Source organism: Ruditapes philippinarum, unplaced genomic scaffold (genome assembly GCF_026571515.1).
Source record: "Ruditapes philippinarum isolate M1 unplaced genomic scaffold, ASM2657151v2 ctg170_1_1_1_1, whole genome shotgun sequence".
Classification (NCBI taxonomy): Eukaryota; Metazoa; Mollusca; class Bivalvia; order Venerida; family Veneridae; genus Ruditapes; species Ruditapes philippinarum.
Genome location: NW_026858297.1, coordinates 283068 through 304865, shown reverse-complemented (window position 1 = coordinate 304865; position 21798 = coordinate 283068). Strand labels below are relative to the sequence as shown.

The 21798-nt window shown below is 31.6% G+C and overlaps 1 protein-coding gene across 1 annotated transcript; it reads right to left on the bottom strand.

Moving 5' to 3' along the window:
* Positions 1-7125: 7125 nt before the first annotated feature.
* LOC132752706 (uncharacterized) lies at positions 7126-21614 on the bottom strand. Its single transcript, XM_060743070.1, has 9 exons — positions 21466-21614; positions 19260-19351; positions 15928-16255; positions 13316-13412; positions 12878-12965; positions 12171-12329; positions 9501-9623; positions 8815-8920; positions 7126-8559 (listed from the first exon to the last, which is right to left on the bottom strand). The coding sequence occupies exons 1-9, from the start codon at positions 21612-21614 to the stop codon at positions 8280-8282; spliced, it is 1422 nt and encodes a 473-aa protein (XP_060599053.1). The 3' UTR covers positions 7126-8279.
* Positions 21615-21798: the final 184 nt, after the last annotated feature.

Below are 21798 nucleotides of genomic sequence, written 5' to 3'. Positions count from 1 at the left end.
ATTTGACAACTGTTTATTCTATCGAACCTAAGATTACGTGATGTGTAATCACTTATACTTATTATTTTGCCAAATGAGGAATAATTTGCAATCTGGAAGGAAGTAAACTGATGTCAAATTGTCAAACATGGTCAATAATTGTCATATATCGGTTATCATGACCTAGACGTGCAGTCTTGACATAAGGTTTCAGAAATTGATTGCTTTAGTTCTCACCTTTGTAACTGTATATTCTTTTTCCGACTTAAATATTGCTATAGATGTTCACCAATCAGTTTAAATGCATGCTTGTATGTTTTCTTCTTTTATATCTGTCATATTAATGGCCAAAGGAAGCGCATTGAAAAGTGGGGGGAAAATCTGCATGTGCGGTATTGAGATTTTATCTAGTTTTTCATTCTATTTGGAGCACACTTTATCATTTAATATCTTATATGGATTTAGTAGTTACTGTAGAAATTGATAGTTTTATAATATTATTTAAATTTTAAAGCTAAATCAGTACAGATAAACTTGTTAAGATATTGTTATTACTTGTCTATTATCTTGTTTTAATTTGAGCTATATAATGTTTATTTAATATTTTAATATTTGAACTTTATTCGTTCCACAGTCACCGTATTATAATATTTTACGTTATTTACTTTTTAGATAATATTAGATAATACGATTCATTTTTTTTTAAATCTTCAATGTTTGATTGCTCTAATTTTTAATTAGCATTACTTTTATTCAAGAAATACCACCAGTCCCTTTTAAATGTCAAAATATTTTAGCAAATGTCACCCGCTTCTGACATCATGGGAATTCTAATTAGAATAAAATTTCAAATTATAATGAGGTATTAAATGAGTTATTTTTATATAGACACAGAAAGCAGCTTCATACTGCGAGTTGTTTTTACTATATTTAGACCACCTTTAAATGGAAAGTGTTGACAGACATGTATGTAATTTCAAGATGGAAATTGAAACTAGACTTAAAAATATCACTGATGTCACTTGCAAACAATAGCATAATCTTTAAAAACTTGATACATCTAATACACACAATTACACAATACAAAATTTCTCATTCAGTCTTTTAGCTAATACTTAACAATATTTTATCAGCAATGCTAATTGCATTAGAAGTGTTTTTTATATAAACTTCGTTACTTTTGAATTTGTTATTTATTCGAAAATCCCTTGTTTATACAAAAAGGTAATAGCTTGAGAAGATTTTGATACTTAACTAATTGAAGACAAAAATATATAAATAATATTTTGCGTCTGAAAAAAAAAATATTCTGTTTAAATGAAACAACCTGTAATTAAATTAGGGAATGATGGCAAATTTGAATGCATTTCATAGTTAATGCTGGAGGACTTGTAATTTGAAGTTCTTTTTTCTTTCTTTGGAATGTTTGATATAATATTTAGTGATCGCAAAGTTGCATATTCTGAAAATAATGACATGTGGTATCTCATTAAAATATACCTTACATGTATGCATATTGCATATCAAAGAAAACTAACAAAGAATCAATATCGCAGTACTGCCTTTAGTAAAATCTGTTTGTTCGTTTTATGTATTGTAAGAAAATATTTCGACTCATTCCCCACTAATATAAAAATGTTGTAAACACCAAATGTGGTTTAAATTTTGTATTTGTAAGAACATTATCATCGTGTTTTTGTTTGTTTGTTTTGTTTTTCGTTTTTTGTTTGTTTTCTTTTTAAAAGCTAAGTGCATAATGATCCAGGTTTTTCTAAGGATGGTTCTAAGTAATGAAAATATCATTTGGGATTCAATTTCAGGAAATAGATGATTGATGACGTCACTGATGATAGTAAAACTATACTCAATATTAAATGCGGGAAATATACGTGTATATCATGATCAATAGAATTAATAAATTTTGCCTTTCATAGTAATATGTCTTGATAGGAATCGTTTATCTGCTTAACCGTTAGTCATAAGTGTTACATAAGACGATGAAATCCGAGATTTAATTTACAGTACACTAATATAATTACAAAACGGTTATCAGATTGAACACATTTTGAAATGAACAGCTAAAATATTCCCTGCCTCAGACGGTATTTATCCTTTTGCAATTATACTTATATCTAATATCTAATACTTGATACAAAATCTTAGAAAATAAAGGCGTAGACGATAGTTATTAACAATTTACAACTCTTTTCCGAAGTATGATGCATTATAATATTTTCTATATTATATTGTATTAATATATTATATTATATTGTATTATATTATACTATATCATATCATATAATATCAAAAGCTAAAGTATGATGTTTATAACTTCTAAACAATGTTATAAAACATGTTTAAAGATATTATTGTCAATTATTAACCACAGCTTGACTGCCATTTAAAACGTTTTATAAGAAAAATACACCCACTATTAAATAACAAAAACGTTTATATTAAACTGTGTTTCGAGAAAAGTGGTTCACTTTATGAATAAGCGTTAATTGATAATGTATTCTTAGAAGAAGTTTTAAGGAAATCTTTTTAATATTTTCCATTAGATGATCAACCTAAATTAAATGAAAAGAACTTTCATATGGATAATAATTTATTTTCTTTCTTTCTTAAGATACGTAAAGTGGTAAAATTTCGCAAAGAAAATTGAACCTTTTCAATTGAAAGCATGGTCAGTTTAAACCAATTGGCTTATGGTCATGTAACAAGAATTGTCCTTAATGGTTGTATCAAAGTTCAAGTAATAAAAGACATAATTTTAAACTTTCAACTACATTACTTGGAGGATGTAGTTTATGTCGAATCAATATGTACCTAAGTAAAAATTTGAATTGCAAAAAAATAAAATAAATAAATAAATAAATAAAAATTAAATAAAAAAATAAATGAATAGATAAAAACTGACATTCCAAGAAATACAAAAGGAAGGGTAATAAAGCCTTAAATATATGTCACCGACATTTCACTACATTAAAATATGTTCATTGTATCTACAAATAAGTCGATTGGTCAAGGAAATGGCTTCCTAGCTTAATGTAGACAACTTTGAAAGGCTTTTCATTATAACAAACAAGTTACAACGGTTAATGACATTTAAAGGGATTGTCGATTGACCTTGCTCATTCACCGATACGTTATATTGCTGTATTTATTCAAGGTTATAAGAATAGAATAATTATTTATTTTAATGAAGATTTTCGTAACATTTTAAGGATTTGGAATTCTTTCTGCCGTGTTTTTGGTTTTGTCAGTCTATTATATAGATTCTACAATTTTCTGTAAAAATTTTTTCTTTGACTTGAATGCATTGCAATAAGTCCTATTCATTATTGTACAGGTAACGCACTAATTCTTGACTGACTGTCTAAATTGTACTTCGGGCAATGGACAGAAAAGCTTTTTTTGCATAAGGATGAAAGACATTCGGTAAATGTACAATTCTACAAAACAGGATAATAGTAATATGGAGTGCAACTTGGATCTGAAGTTCGACAGACTGTGTGTACATGTAGCTTTTGTGTTTCTGATGGTGAATATACAAATAAAGGTCAAGTGTCAATCATTTTATGAATACAAAACATATTAATCAACATATTTGAAGTAATTTAAAAGGAAAATTACAAAAAAATGCTTAATAAATAAATATTAACTTGAGCCTACATACATGGTAAAACATCGATGCAAAAAGCGTCCGCTCGCTCATGTTGCAGTGACCACTATCATAACTTAATTGCAACTACATATATTTACTAGATCTATTTATTATTTTAAAATCATGTATTGTATAGGTGATTCACCACTAAATGAGTCTAGACATTAGCTTTCCGAAATTTATTATGATGCTATTATTTCCTAATTGACTTATCTTTTTCTTTTTGTCTTCTGTAATACACATGCGGATATAATATATGGAAAGGATTCAAACTTTGACAAAACTGATGTGACAAGACAGACCTATTAAATTTATAAAAAGAAAACGTTAAGATTTGTTCAAACATTTCTTTTGTTTGCTTTGAGAAAAAGTAAAAAGTCGAGCGTTGCACCCGCCCGGCGGTTTTTCTCTTGTTATGTTTTGTTGAAACAGTTCCCGCTGTTTTTTTTTAACTGATAATGGTTGTGGCAGGTAGAACACAGCAAGGTAAATTCAAGTACCTTTAATACTATGCTCAAATTTGATTTTTGAAAATATTGATAATTGCTACACTGTCTCTTTGTAAATATAAAATAAACATGTTTTGACTTCACACAAAGAACATATGTTATGTTTAAAATTTAACACACTATATGTGGTCACAATATGAACAAGATTGCATTTGAGAAAAATGCTATGCCACCGCATTAATACAACACTAAATAGTAGTGATGGAACAGATTTTTTTTGTTTCTATACAATTGAAGATTGTCATAATGCATAGACCCCTGACCTATCTAATTCTTATTATCAGATTAGTGGTTAAATCTATTGTTAATCCAATAAAAGATCAGAGTAGGAATATATCAATGCACTTGAGTCTAGTGAATTTGGTGGTGAGGGTCATATTTCACACAGCCTAAATTTCATGACTACATCAAAGGACAACACAGTAAGACACTTTGTCAAAATCTAGGTCAGCTGATATCAAAGTTCACTTTACATCTTAATCTGTGCACATGGTTCTAATTTTATTGCTGTACATCAAAGGACAAGAAAGTAGGTCACTGTCCCCTTGGGCAAGGCATAATTTTGACCCAAGGGTTTAATTCAAAACAATCTTGTTATAGGTCCACCAAACAACATTTCAAGTCAAATATCTAAGTTGTAGCTTTCTCCATTTCAGAATACATTTGTTTTATTTTCTGTTTATACTATGTGTACATAATGAAAATCACTGCCCCCGGGCAGGGCCAATTTTGACACCAGGGGAAAAATGGTAGAGGACCTATATATGATATTATATAGCAAACATAAAAGCTCTATGCCTTGTACCTTCAGACAAAAATATTTTTTTATTTTTTTACTATATGTACATAATGAAAATGAATGACCCCTGGGGCGGAACCCCAGGGCTATAATTTGAACAATCTTGGTAGATGTTCACTTCGCAAAGTTTCATTATATTTAACCTTTAGCCTTTGTCAATTCAGGGAAGAAGATTTTTCAAGTTTTTACTTTATACATATACGGAAAACTGTCGCCTCTGGGGCAGGGCAATTTTAACACTAGGGACATAATTAAAACAATTTTAGTAGAAGACCAATAGATGATATTATGTACCAAATATCAAAGCTCCATGCCTTGTACCTTCAGCCAAGAAGATTTTTTAATTTTTTACTATATGTACATAGTGAAAATCAATGACCCCTGGGGGTGGGGCCAATTTTGACCCCAGGGCTATAATTTGTACAATCTTGCTGGAGGTTCACTACACAATGTTTCATGCAAAATATCTTAACTCTAGCCTTTTTAAATTTAGAGAAGATGATTTTTTAAGTTTTTACTATATACATATAAGGAAAACCTATGGCCCCCGGGGCGGGGCTAATTTTGACACTAGAGGCAAAATTTAAACAACTTTGGTAGATTGCCTATATAGATGATATCATTTCACAAATATTAAAGCTCTAAGCCTTGAACCTTCAGACAATAAGATTTTTTGATTTTTTACTATATGTATATATTGAAAATCAATGACCCCTGGGGCGGGGCAATTATGACCCCAGCGCTCTAATTTGAACAATCTTGCTATAGTTCACTACACAATGTTTCATGCAAAATATCTAACCATTAGCATTTGTCAATTGCTAGAAGAATTATAGTTAAAGTTTTTACTATAAGTTTTTACCATATACATATAAGGAAAACCAATGACCCCCGGGGCGGGGCCGATTTTGTCCCCAGGGCTATAATTTGAAAAATCTGGGTAGAGGTCTACCAGACAGCGCCTTATGCAAAATATCTAAACTCTAGGCCTTTTGGGTATTTACAAGAAACTATTTTAAGTTTTAACTATATGTACATATAGTGAAAATCAATGACCCCCGGGGCGGGGCCGATTTTGATCTAAGGGCTATAATTTGAACAATCTTGGTAAAGGTCTACCAGACAATGTCTTATGCAAAATTTCTAAGCTCTATGCCTTTTGGGCCTTTACAAGAAGGTATTTTAAGTTTTTACTATATGTACATATAGTGAAAATCAATGACCCCCGGGGCGTGGCCGATTTTGACTCCAGGGCTAAAATTTGAACAATCTTGGTACAGGTCTAACAGACAATGCCTTATGCAAAATATCTAAGCTCTAGGCCTTTTGGGTCTTTACATAAAGATTTTTTAAAATTATTTTTATAATTCCTTTTGGTTGCCATGGCAACCAGATTTCTGCATGGAATGAAATTTTTTGAACAAGTTTTGAAGCCCTTCAACCAAAGGATCAATCCTGCCAAGTTTGGTTGAAATTGGACTAGTGGTTTTTCACAAGAAGACTATTTAAGTTCACTATATAATCTTTAGAACACACACACACACACACACACACACACACACACACACGCACCAATGCACACACCAATGCGCGCGCACACACACACACACATGCACAGAGAGGTGGATCGCTATATGCCACCGCATCGCAGATGCTGCGGTGGCATAAAAATATAGTGTCATTTAAAAAGACTGGCATTTTTAAAGAAATAGCCAACTTTACTTGACTTGTAACAGGGAAAGCATCTTCCGATACATAGTTTATTCATTCTGTTATTCAAATTAGACATATTCAGTAAGAATTTCATAGATTTCAATAAATGTCTGTACAAAAAATTTTACTCAAGGATGAGCATAGTATATCTTGTGCATAACAGTATTTAATATTTGTTTGTTCACTGTATATGGTTTGATGTTTACAAGACTTTAACAGATAAACAAGAAGTCAAAAATACTAAAAAATAAGTTTTTTTATTTCAAAAGGTATAATATATCAAAACGTTTACAATGTTATTAAGTATCTAGATTATAAATTTTGAACACAAAAACACATTTTTTTAACAGTTTTTAAACATTTTAAGTCTCAAACTCTTTACTAATACATCAATCTTCCACCTTCCAAACAAAACAAATCACAGCAGATTTACCATTTGAATAGACAACAACAATATGTTCAAATATTTTATCCTTTTATAATCGTTGAATCTTCATATAAACTAAATTAACAAATTCAAAAACAGAAGATTTCTAAAAAATATGGAATAAAATATAATTTTTTGATCTGTATATTCTGTATGCATGTGATGACAGAAACTTGCTGTTGTACAACCTTGCTACCTTTCTTTAAGTCAAACAACTTTTCCAGACAAATCAGCAGTATATTCTTGTATGAACATGTAAAATGTTATTTCAAAATATCAACTTAATCTGTTATGTGAAATTTAACTATTGACATGATTACTATTTACTATTTTCAACATCATCTTTTGTCTTCTCAAACAAGAATGTAGTATGTAAACACAATTTTAACCAAAAAGAAAAAAAACTCAAAATTTTAAACTTCAAATTACATAACAAGTAAAAAATAATCTTCAGTGCTCGATCAATCATGGTGAATACAAGTCATGGGGAAAAATATTTCCTTAAAAATGTATGATAATTCTGCAAAGTTAATATATGTTTAAGCAACAAATAATTTTCAGGCACAAACATATCTTCTTTTACTGAAAAAGTATTAAATCAGAATCCATTTGATTATGGCAAAATGTTTATTCACTTATTGTTTATTCAAGAGAATGTGTTCAAGACAGATGCCTTGAATTTAAACAAAATTTAAACTAAACATGAAATCCCCACCCCCTATTACATACACAAACTTTGGAACAAAACTGATAACATGCAAGTGCCTTGAAAATTGGCTATATATATTTAGGTAAATGAAAATTATATACAATTTATGAAGCTGTTAACATATTTATATCCTTATGTACATGTATAAAGAGTATATATGTACCTGTACTAGATAGTTTTTCTTTGTTAAATATAAAACACTCAACATTTAAAAAAATAAATAAAACCAGTTATTGTGGCTTATAAATTTCCGTGTTATAGTTTAGATTTTTAATACAAATTTACTTTTAAGCATGTACTTGAGATTGAACAAAAAGTTGTTAACTACATGTACATTTTTGTATTTCAACAATACTTGTTAGAAATATAGAATTTGTGTTAGTAAAATTACATTATTAAATCATAGTATAAAATCTCTCTTTAACCACTATAAACATTGATGAGTAATCCAAAACAAATATTTGAAGTCAATGATATTATGCCGTCCAGACGAAGCGCGTCTCCTCGTCCCTCTGACCTAGATCTTCTTCATAAATGCTCTGACGGTATCTATACGGACCGCCATATGCAGCTTCCTCAAAGCTTTGGTCTGGCTTGTATCCAAGCGCTGGAAAACCAATAGAAGGGTACGGAGCTAATGGACGGACCTGGCTGCCATGGTAACCAAAGTGATTATAAGTTCCGTCATATGCTTCATTCTGAATATACTCTGGGTCATGATACTGCTTATGTCTCTTTCTACTTGAAACTGGGTCTCTGAAAATATAAAATAACTCATCATAATTAGATAATGTATATCAGAATACAGATAACTAGGTTTATGCAATCCAGTACTTTATACAATAATTATCACAGTTTACATAAATATATATATCTAAATATTACTCTGCCATATAAAAAATGATTAAATTTGTTCAATTATTATTACTGGACTTTTATTACAGATCTGTAACAATTAAGATGTAAAGTTTAAACAGAATTTCAAGCACATAATGTATGACAATGTCATACCTTGAACATTTCATGAACACTCCCACTATTATCAGGATGATTATCAGTAGAGCCGCGCCTCCACCTATAGCTCCGCCCAAGATTGCTGGCATGTGAGAAGATGGTTCTATAATATATAAATATTAATTTTACATACAAGTTATAATGATATGCAAGAGGATCTTAGCCGTTTTAATGCGCACACCTGGTCAGAGACTTTAACTTCTTAAAATATACTTTCATTTCATGCATAATTTATTAACAGAAGGTAGAAACATTCATCTTTAGCCTTAATAACCTTGTCTCTAGTGCTCAATCTGATATTGGTGTTTGGAGCCTCTATTTTGGGCTCCCATTTCCAACCACATTAAATTTTCTTTTTCATGATCAACTGCCTCTCTTTCTTTAAGTAAAAATTTAGAACAAGTAAATAATTGGTATGGTTATTTTGATCCCAGAGGATAAATTTGATAGAACTTTTAGATGTTTACTAGGCTTCTGGTATTCTAGTTACAGAAAACATAATTTTTAGTTAAACCTATGTATATTAATGTTTAAACTAGTGATCATTAAGGTGGGGTCACGTTGTGATTTCATAATCTGAACAATCTTTAAGGTGACATGCAGTAGGCTATGCCACATGCCAAACATGTTGACTTTTATCAATACTATATCTTCAGGATTAGTTTTATAAAATCCTTTCATACCTTTCTTAGTGGAACAAGTTGCACCCTCATAATTTTCATAGCAACTACATGATGCACTGCGTCGCCCCGAGTCTGAGCATACACCTCTGTTGTTACAATAATTTGGGTTGCTGACACAGTATGCTGAAATATTGATTATTTTATACATTTATACTGTACATTGTAAGTGAATGTTAACTTCAAATTTCTCACATATTTAGAGATTATTAAGAAAACAAAATTTCAAGCAGCAGGCTGATGTCACAATAAGTGTGAACTTTGTAACACATCTGACAATGAATTTCACTTTCTATAATATGCCTTTCATATTGTATCTTAAAGGCATATAAAACTGGCCCACATGTTTTGTTAGTCTACAGTCAGAGAGTGTGACAGAGAAATTGACTGTCAAAGGCAAATGCTTATATGACCAACCTCCGAATGCTATTTGCCTATCCCACTTGGTGGGGGGCGTAAACATGCAACTTTAATAGATACTGTTTTAAATCATTATGAAAATGAAAATTCAAAAAATTGAACTTGTGCTGATTTATTGCATGTAATGTATGTGGCATGTATACATACATTGAATTTTGTAAATGTTACTATGTCTATTTTAATGAGATTCTTTTAAAGACTAAAGATTGAACTTGTTTATCCTAAAAAATAAAAGAAAATCTTGACTGGACATGTCAATCTTTAAATGCTTTACAAAACCATTTATTTATTTATTTATTTTCTTAAAATACATCCTGAATGAATAGAGAACAGTGCACATTATGACCTGATGGCAAAGATTAGTTCACTGATCTTGGTCTGCACTGGTTGCATAGATATAAACTTTTGCAGGCAGTAGGCTAAAAGTTTAAAATTGTGTTTTCACCAGCTTATATCATAACTGTATAAACAAGAACCGGTTGAACCAGGTGATGCTCCCCGAGAAGATTTTGGACACAGGAAAGTAAAAAAAAATGAACAAAGGGCAAAAACTCCAAAATTAGGCAAGGCAGAGTAATGTTTTTTTGCACTGTACTTCTATTCAATGAAAACTATCTATATAAAAAGTTTCCTGATGATATCTCTTATAGTTTCAGAGTTTTGTCCCGGGTAAAATTAAAAGTGTAAAAATAAAACAAGGGCAATAACTCCAAAATAACACAGGGCTTTGTTAAGGTTCTTTAAACATTGCAGTTCTATTCAATGATATCTATCTACCTACACAGTTTCATGTTGATATCTCTAATAGAGTTATGTCCCGGGCAAAAGTCAAATAGGAAAAATTAAACAAAGGGCAAAAACTCCAAAATTAGGCAAGGCGGAGTTATGGTTTTTTTTCACTGCACTTATATTCAATGACATCTATCTATCTATGAAGTTTCCTGATGATATCTCTTATAGTTTCAGAGTTATGACCTGGGTAAAATTCAAAGTGTAAAAATGAACAAAGGGCAATAACTCCAAAATTAGACAAGGCTTTGTTCAGGTTTTTTAAGCATTGTAGTTCTACCCAATGATATCTATCTACCTACAAAGTTTCATGTTGATACCTCTAATAGTTTTAGAGTAATGTCCCGGACAAAAGTCAAAAAGTAAAAATAAACAAAGGGCAATAACTTCAAAATAAGGCAAGACAGAGTTATGATTCTTTAGCACTGCACTTCTACCCAATGAGACATATCTATCTACAAAGTTTCATGTTGATATCTCTAATTTTAGAGAAATGTCCCGGACAAAGTTCAAAGTGTCAAAATGAACAAAGAGCAATAACTCCAAAATTAGGCAAGACAGAGTATTGGTTTTTGTGCATTGCAAACCTTCTCAATGAGATCTATCTACCTACACAGTTTCATGTTGATACATCTTATACATTTAGAGTTATGTCCAGGACAAAGTTCAAAGTGTAAAAATAAACAAAGGGGAATAATTAAAAAATTAGGCAAGGCAGAGTTACGGTTCTTGTGCACTGCACACCTACTCAATTAGATCTATCTACCTACAAAGGTCCATGTTGATACCTCTTATATATTTAGAGTTATGTCCCGGACAAAGTTCAAAGTGTCAAAATGAACAAAGAGCAATAACTCCAAAATTAGTCAAGACAGAGTATTGGTTTTTGTGCATTGAAAGCCTTCTCAATGAGATCTATCTACCTACAAATTAAGTTTCATGTTGATACCTCTCATAGTTTTGGAGTTATGTCCTGGACAAAGTTCAAAGTGTAAAATAAACAAAGGAGAATAATTCAAAAAATTGTCAAGGCAGAGTTACGGTTCTTATTCACTGCACACCTACTAAATGAGATCTACCTACCTACAAAGGTTCATGTTGATACCTCTTATACATTTAGAGTTATGTCCCGGACAAAGTTCAACATGTAAAAATAAACAAAGGGAAATAATTCAAAAATTAGGCAAGGCAGAGTTACGGTTCTTGTGTACTGCCCACCTACTCAATGAGATCTTTCTACCTACAAAGTTTCATGTTGATACCTCTTGTTGTTTCAAAGTTATGTCCCGGACAAGAAAAGCGGATGGACGGACGGACAAGGCGGCGACTATATGCTCCCCATGCATAAAAATGCAAATGTATTCTAATTTAAAATCAACTATGGTGAACAATCTACATATTTAGTAATAAAATATGTCACTCAATGTTGTATCGTATACACGATCATTATAAAAGTGCCCTTACATTTACATGCAGACTCATTCCTAGCTCCTGTATCATCGTTGTACGTTCGTGATGGACAACTCTTACATGATGACTCGCCAGTCTTGTCTTGATATGTGTCTTTAGGACACAGCACACATGTCACTCCATCTTCACTGTAGCGTCCAAAATTACAATCAACTGAAATCATTTATACAAAACATTAAGTTAAACAAAATCGTTTAGTATAATAATTTAACAAAGTGCATTTAGTGCATTCTTTGGATGGCCAAAAAAATTTAATGCATTACTTACTATAAAATATTAGGTATCTTGACTTTCAAATTAAAATTACCTGGTCTTTTTTACATCACTGTACCAGTATAAATGTTTACAAACATATTTAACCCTTAACCTGTTGAATATCTGAAATGGACTTTTCCAATTTCCATTTTAGAACAGTCAATAAACAATTGTGGGGGGATATCAAGGTGAGAATTTGAAGTTGGCATGGATGTGCAGGCTGGCCTGGCTCTATTCTGGTGGCAAAAATAACTTTCGCCTTCAGCAGGGTAAAGGTTAAATAAATATAGAAATGCAAAAATTGCTTCAAAAATTACACAATAAGCAAATGTTCCCAAATTTTAGCAACTGTTAATGAACACAGTTAGAAAGTCTTGAGAAAACTATTTTCTATCAGGAAACACACTAGTATTCAATTTTCTTTGATTTGATAAGTACTCACTTACCACACAGATTGTTAAAAGCATTTTGGCCAGCAGCACAAATTACAGTTTCAGTTGGTTCTTCAGCACTGCTAAATTGTATCTCATCAGACTATAAATAAAAAACAACAACAGCTATTGGATGGTAACAAAACAATACATCTTATAGGGCCACAATGAACTAAAAGTCTTATAATAATGACATATTTTAATTTTAGTTCTAATATCATTGTTCTAAATATTGTTTATTACTGGTATGTAAATCATCTCTGTATTCTGTCTAATACAGACTGGTATTTCAACTTCGTTGCAGTAAACTTCTAAAGTCATCACTGAGTACAAAAATATCAAACATTTTGCAATTTGTCCATAACAGCAATAACAACTGGAAGCTATTTTAATAATGTTGGACAAAAATCAGAATTTTTTGGCAAACTAACTTAATTCACAAAAACTACTTACATCTGGTGAAAGTGTGTCTTTGTTGTCTTCTATAATCTCACTTATCACATCTTTTGTTGGTAATGCAACATTAGTATCACTGTCAACAGTGCGATCACTGAATAACACAACATTCATTAGTTAACAGATTATTTACAAAATAAACTAATTGTGTATGAGCACAAATTAAATTCTTAAAGAGTGTATGCACTGTATATTATATAATTTATATGCTGCACCAATGTAATAGCTTTGTTAATGTTGAAGCTACTGATCATAAACTTAAGGTTCACCAAGAAGGTTAACTGATGCCACAGTTGATATTGCTAAGTGGGTAATGACAATTAAGCTTGGCTATTTGTTAGAAAAAGAGAACACAAATAATGTATAAATGTAAGGTTATAATCTAGCTATTCTAGTTTTAAGCATTTTTCTAAACAACAAGAGTTTTCTTTTACCAAGATAGATATGAAGGCACTGGTTGTCATGTAAGGAAACTTTTAAAAGATATCTGATAATATCTGTTTGACATAGTTCAATGATAACGGAAATTAGAGACATCAGAAAGAGTTATTTACATGTATTGTGGGTACTAGACACTGATCCTCTGTGAAATTAGAGACACCAGAAAGAGTTATTTACATGTATTTAGGTACTAGACATTGATCCTCTGTGAAATTACAGACACCAGAAATAAAGAGTTATTTACATGTATTTGGGTACTAGACACTGATCCTCTGTGAAATTAGAGACACCAGAAAAAGTTATTTACATGTATCGTGGGTACTAGACACTGATCCTCTGTGAAATTAGAGACATCAGAAAGAGTTATTTACATGTATTGTGAGTACTAGACAGTGATCCTCTGTGAAATTACAGACACCAGAAATAAAGAGTTATTTACATGTATTTGGGTACTAGACATTGATCCTCTGTGAAATTAGAGACATCAGAAAGAGTTATTTACATGTATTGTGAGTACTAGACAGTGATCCTCTGTGAAATTACAGACACCAGAAATAAAGAGTTATTTACATGTATTGTGGGTACTAGACACTGATCCTCTGTGAAATTACAGACACCAGAAATAAAGAGTTATTTACATGTATTTGGGTACTAGACACTGATCCTCTGTGAAATTAGAGACATCAGAAAGAGTTATTTACATGTATTTGGGTACTAGACATTGATCCTCTGTGAAATAAGAGACGCCAGAAAGAGTTATTTACATGTATTGTGAGTACTAGACAGTGATCCTCTGTGAAATTACAGACACCAGAAATAAAGAGTTATTTACATGTATTTGGGTACTAGACACTGATCCTCTGTGAAATTAGAGACACCAGAAAAAGTTATTTACATGTATCGTGGGTACTAGACACTGATCCTCTGTGAAATTAGAGACACCAGAAAGAGTTATTTACATGTATTGTGGGTACTAGACATTGATCCTCTGTGAAATTAGAGACATCAGAAAGAGTTATTTACATGTATTGTGAGTACTAGACAGTGATCCTCTGTGAAATTACAGACACCAGAAATAAAGAGTTTTATTTACATTGTATTTGGGTACTAGACATTGATCCTCTGTGAAATTAGAGACATCAGAAAGAGTTATTTACATGTATTGTGAGTACTAGACAGTGATCCTCTGTGAAAATTACAGACACCAGAAATAAAGAGTTATTTTTACATGTATTGTGGGTACTAGACACTGATCCTCTGTGAAATTACAGACACCAGAAATAAAGAGTTATTTACATGTATTTGGGGTACTAGACACTGATCCTCTGTGAAATTAGAGAACATCAGAAAAAGAGTTATTTACATGTATTGGGGTACTAGACATTGATCCTCTGTGAAATTAGAGACATCAGAAAGAGTTATTTACATGTATTGTGAGTACTAGACAGTGATCCTCTGTGAAATTACAGACACCAGAAATAAAGAGTTATTTACATGTATTTGGGTACTAGACATTGATCCTCTGTGAAATTAGAGACATCAGAAAGAGTTATTTACATGTATTGTGAGTACTAGACAGTGATCCTCTGTGAAATTACAGACACCAGAAATAAAGAGTTATTTACATGTATTGTGGGTACTAGACACTGATCCTCTGTGAAATTACAGACACCAGAAATAAAGAGTTATTTACATGTATTTGGGTACTAGACACTGATCCTCTGTGAAATTAGAGACATCAGAAAGAGTTATTTACATGTATTGTGGGTACTAGACACTGATCCTCTGTGAAATTAGAGACACCAGAAAGAGTTATTTAAATGTATTGTGGGTACTAGACATTGATCCTCTGTGAAATTACAGACACCAGAAATAACGAGTTGTTTACATGTATTTGGGTACTAGACACTGATCCTCTGTGAAATTAGAGACACCAGAAAGAGTTATTTACATGTATTGTGGGTACTAGACATTGATCCTCTGTGAAATTAGAGACACCAGCAAGAGTTTTTTACATGTATTTAGGTATTTGCCACTGATCCTCTGTGAAGTTAGAGACACCAGAAAGAGTTATTTACATGTATTGTGGGTACTAGACATTGATCCTCTGTTCCTGTAAGATTAACTAGATTATCAACATAAATTTATCATTAAATCTTTATCCTCACCTTACATTCTTGAACTCAGCAACTAAATTAAGAGCATACTCTGTTGTTCCAGTTTGTCGTCTTTTACGCCCAGCACCCCTCAAAGAACAAGGATTCTTGTCAGCAAACTTCAAACTATAGTTATCACAGTCCTCGTTATTACAGAAGCTACGATCTTTGTTCTTATATTTATTTTTTCTAGCATTTATGAATATCTTACGAGATGACAATGAGAGACTAGTGAGGATACTGTTTAAGACCAATGTGTTACTACACGTCGTGTTGATCTTTACAATAAATACCAATGGGACACGTAGGATCACCAACTTGATCACAGGTTGAACAGTTGCTGCAAAACAAAATATATATAATAATATACATAAAATATATATCAAACAAAACTAGAACTATCACTAAATGTGATTAATACCCCCACAAGACTGCTTCCGAAATAAGGATGTTACTAGTAACAGAATACCTTGTAAAAGAATTGAAATATAGAGTAATGGTTGTGGGCAATTAAAGATAGTTGTGGTTCTTATATGTTGCATTTCCTTTCAATGTGGTTGGCCATTGATGAAGTTTAATTGAATTACTCTGTAATAAGTCCAGAAAGACAAAGAACAGGAACAAAGGGCAATAATTCTATAAATACTGAAGATAGAGTTATAGTTCTTGTGCACTGCACTTCCTCTTATTGTGCTTGACCATTGTATGAAGTTGTTTTGAATTCTAACCAGTACGTTTTGAGTTATGCTCCTGACAAGGAAAAGTATCAAAGGGCAGTTACTCTGTATTTTGTCAAAATGGAGTTATGGCTGTTGTGCACTGCACTTCCCCTTATTGTGTTTGACAATTGTATGAAGTTGTTTTGAATTCCAACCAGTAGTTTTCAAGTTATGCCCCGGACAAGAAAAAGTAACAAAGGGCAATAACTCTGTAATTAGTCAAGATAGAGTTATGGTTCTTGTGCACTGCACTTCCTCTCAATGTGCTTGACCATTGTATGTAGTTATATTGAATTCAAACTATTAGTCTTCAAGTTATGGTCCGACAAAAAAAAAAGCAATGGAAAAGCAACAAAGGGCAATAACTCTGTAATTAGTCAAGATAGAGTTATGGTTCTTGTGCACTGCACTTCCTCTCAATGTGCTTGACCATTGTATGTAGTTATATTGAATTCAAACCATTAGTCTTCAAGTTATGCTCCGGACAAGGAAAATGCAACGGACGTCTGGACCGACCGACCGCCCGACCAACCGACTGACCGACCACCGGGTGACTCCTATATACCCCCCCAAACTTCGTTTTTGGGGGTATAATGATATTGTGTTAGTCTACAATATAAATTGAACTAAAGAAATATATAGTGAAAAAATATCAAAGTAAGTTATAAAATATTCTTAAAGCAATTTGATTTTTTTATACACCAATGACTTAAACTTTTCAAAAATTATCAGTTTATTTGTTTTCCAGGTATAATATAGCAGTACAAGCAACAATCTACCAGATAAGCTGTCTTATGTTGGTGTTCAATAAATGGTATAAAAATAAAGAAAATATATAGGGCAGTGTAACTTCAGAGTGGAACCAAAACCCCCATTGGACCTATCAAAAAGTTCAGACTTTTGATGTTTCCAGAATTTATTAGAAATTTAGGATGTAAAAGAATAAATATGAAGCATCATTGGTAAAGCTTTATCATGAGGGTAGTAAGGTAATGTTTATTACATGTACATGTTATATAGAGAATGACGAAAAAAGATGAAAACATTTATATTTAACCCATTACTTCATATACACGCCTTTTAACGCCTTTTTCACCCCCCCCCCTTTTTGTTGTCTCAAATGATGAAAAAATGCCTTATTTAGGCCCCAAACACTTGTTTTTGTTTGAGAAATGTTGTTAAAAAAAGTGACCTCTTTTTCGGCGCGGCCCCCAACCAAAAGATACATCAGGGGGTTGCCAGAAGGGGGGATGTGCCCCCTTCTTGTTTGGGGGGTTTGAAAGGGGGGCGGAGTCCCCCCTCATCGCCAAGAAAAATTTTGGACTTGTGAGAGGCTGTAAATGACCCCAGATATGATCATAAGGTAACGTGTAACCAACGCTGAAAGCTTTTGACTCTATCTCAATCCATTGAGAAAGTGCAGCACTTTGAAATCAATTTTGATGGAAAAAATCAACGCAAAAATAGTGATTTTGGCAATTTTGAGATGTCCCCTCGTTGCCATGGTAACAGAAAATTTAAGCCTGAGCATGTTGTTGCAAGTGCAATGGTCCAGTCAACATTTGTGCCAAGTTTGATTAGTGTTGAAGCAGTTTTTATAGTATTATAGCAATTTGAACTTGTAACGGGAGACTTTTCAATGAAAACAGCCATTTTTCACAAAATGCTCATGAAGTAATGGGTTAAAACCTTCATCAGAAAAATCAAATAAAAAAATATTTATCACTTTAAATCAACTTACTATCATTGAAATACATATATTTACAACATCATTTCAAATATACTATTTTGTGATTTTAACCTTAGTCGAAATTCATGATCATAGATTATCGTATAATTAGTAAACAATCAATGGAGGGATAAAATCTTGCCTCAGGATTTACATTTTCAATTTACAATAGGTTTCATACCTTTTGCAGTATCTGGACAAAAAAACCCAGTCCATCAAAAACAAAATCCCCCTAATGTTTTTAGACCAGACTGATTACTATCTTTTTTCACACGCCCAGTGTTCAGGAAATTGGGTTATACTTAAATAATAAAATCAAAACAAGTATGCGCCTTTAACTTTAATTTCCTTGATAAACGTTGATAAGCGATTCTCTGAAAATATCCATTTACATTTATACTTAAGAAATAACATCCGCCTGAGAGGTGAATATCAATTATTTAACACCGGTTTGGAGTTTTGATGCATAGGAATTGACCAATTGATGTTAAAAAAACATCATGCGAGCAGATAAAAGCAGCACGCCTCCACATTCACGCTAATTTTCATGAACATTTTGAAACTGTATTTAAATGTATAATATTGTGACATAACAAAAAGGACACAATTCACACATTAACAATTGCATTACAACTTATGTAAATTACCAAAAAAATGATCAACATATGCATTAATAGTCCATTGCAGTAGAAATATAGTTGTAAATACTGAAAAATCTGTCATTTACCGCACAATTTAACATATTACTTGAATTTTGAATCATTTTGCTTTTCCTAATATTGAAGTACATATTTCTCAAGTTTGATTTTATTGAAATATTTTGAATCATCTGGACGCATGCAGCTTTAAGATGGATAAAACTTTATAATGATGTTAGAAACAAGAAGAAGACTTACCACATCCTGAATCTACCGGATACTCCCCACTTTCACAGATATCTTCTATAGTGACATTTTGGTAACCCACAAATATTATTTCTTTTACCTGTTTATATTTATAAATGTATAATTATTTACAGGTGTAACAGGTAAGTTTTACTATATCACTCCAGCAAATAATTCATGCATACTCCCTAATTCACTCCCTAATGACCATTATAAAGTGATATTATGCTCATATTTTCATACTCAAGTTGAGCTGAATTGACTTTATATTTCAAAAGATGGACTGTAAAAATGACCAACAGTTGATTTGGAAAATGTTCAGGATAAAATTATAAATTTGCCTAAAATTTAAAAAGACTGCCCCACTCTTTTAATAAACTGAGCGTTATAGCTAAATTCTAATAAATATTTACAGTAAATTTATTTGGATCTGTACATATTATTTACTGTAAATTGTAAAATTAAATGGAATTATGGCTAAATGAAAACTTATTTTGATATTCATCTGCTCACTCACTATATACCCTTGGATGGGCATAATGCCACTTTAACAAGTCAGAAATTGACAAGTTGATGGAAGTATAATCCTTAAGATAAAACATAAATAATCCCTTAACAAAAATATAACATCACAAACAATTCATTCTCAAATTTTCCTCTCTTAATCTTCCAGTAGAGATCAACAATGATATATCAACAAAAGCTGGTAATGTAAACAGCAGAAAGTCATAACTTAAGTTGCACTCTGAAAGAACTGTACAATTTAATGATAGATTGCTTTGAGGCAATAATTTAATGGTAGAAACAGAACAGAACATAGGCCCTATTCAAAAACAATACTTAATCTCAATCTCGTCTCAAACTCACGGAAGGTTGCCTCATTTAGTGACACTGGAGTAGACTTACGGTAAGTAACTCCCAATGTGCAAAGTGGTAGTCATTCTATTTACTTAACCTAACCTCTCGTGAGAGAGACTTCAAAAGTTGATCGATCGGTTTTATTGCATAACATCACTCGATAAACATTGAAAAAGTGTAACCATGTCGTTTAAAAGAGTGTATTTCACCGAAGTGGAAACATTTTGTTAAAGAATTAATTATTAAAAATCTTAACGTAAAAGAAAACGAAACAAAAAAAAAAAAGATTTTAAATAAATGTTTGATAAAACAAAAGCATGAGGAGAAATTTAAAGAGAATTTAATAGTTTTCAAGTAGTGAATGCCAAAATAGCAAAATATGTTGGAAAACCTGAAAAAACTGGATGAAAAAAAGAAGTTAAAGAAAGTGTAAAGGGCTTCTGACAGGCATTTAGAACTGAAAAAAATGTTTACATTTTAATAGCATTAACTTTATTTTGAAAATAGCATCCAATTTTTACTGTCAATGAAATTATTTTTGCAATACATATACACAACTTTGTTTTCTTATTTTAATCATCTTATGACATTTTAAATGGCCTCACAAATTCTGTCAATTTTATTTCTCAAATTTTCAATTTTTGATAAAGGTATAATCATATTGCCTTATCATTTTGTATGGAAGTCAGAATACTACATTGTTTATATTTTTCTACCATCATAATACATTACTGCAGGTTAAGTGCAACTTTTAATAGTTTTTAATTATTTTTCTAAAGAATCAAAATAGAAAGAGGCATAACGTGCCTTAATTTAACAAGACTGTTGTATTTAAATCTTTGTTGTTGGTATTTGCAAATATAAAATCTTAATCATTTTAATTTCTTAAATCAAATTCAATGATTTTGTACTCCCCCCCCCAAAACAAAACAACAAAGAAACAAACAAACAAAACAACCCTGTTTGATTGTGATGCTGGACTACCTTGCGACTGAAGCGAGCTGTTTTATTAAAGCTAAGTAATGAAACACCATACATGTTTAGTAAAGTGTATTCTACATAAATCACGCTAAACAAATGATAAAGATATTGTTTTGCTACGTGTATTTTGATAGTTTTTTAATTAGAATACTCAGACGTCATCAACGTCAACTTTATGCCATGGTTATTCATGACGCCACAAAGATATTTTTCTGTCATGTTTCTTTTGAAATATCTTTCAATATATAGATTGGGAATTCTATGTCAATCCCAAAATTCAAACAGTGTGATATGACGTTTATCTAACTATTATTTTTTATATTTCATAATAAAACAAATAAACATAATCATTTATATAGGCCTATCTTTAGACGCATACGACAACTCATTCGAGGACTTGAGTCCAGAATCATCGACAGTCACATTGACAAACACAGGAACTGCTATTTTCATTGATAACAGAAAATTCAAGAAATTTCCAACTTGAAATCGTATAAATTCATTTCTTATTGGCATAAGTACTGGCATCCCGCAAGCTGAATACACTCTTAATAGTTCATACAACTTGTATCCTTTGAAAATAAAAAATTCTGATCAAATTCAACTTCTGACATAAATTTAATGGGATCATCTCCGTCAATAAGTATCTGCTTTTCAACATTTATTTCCTAAAAAAACTGTCAGTTCGTGTATATGATGCACTTAAATGCAT

Bases quoted from the DNA above. Each gene is read 5' to 3' on its own strand.
- LOC132752706 (XM_060743070.1), bottom strand. From the start codon at position 21,614: ATGCCAGTACTTATGCCAATAAGAAATGAATTTATACGATTTCAAGTT. The intron at 12,330-12,877 runs GTAAGTGAGTAC...AAATGATTTCAG, and splicing joins TGCTTTTAACAATCTGTGTG to TTGATTGTAATTTTGGACGC. The intron at 8,921-9,500 runs GTATGAAAGGAT...TATATATTATAG, and splicing joins AACTTGTTCCACTAAGAAAG to AACCATCTTCTCACATGCCA.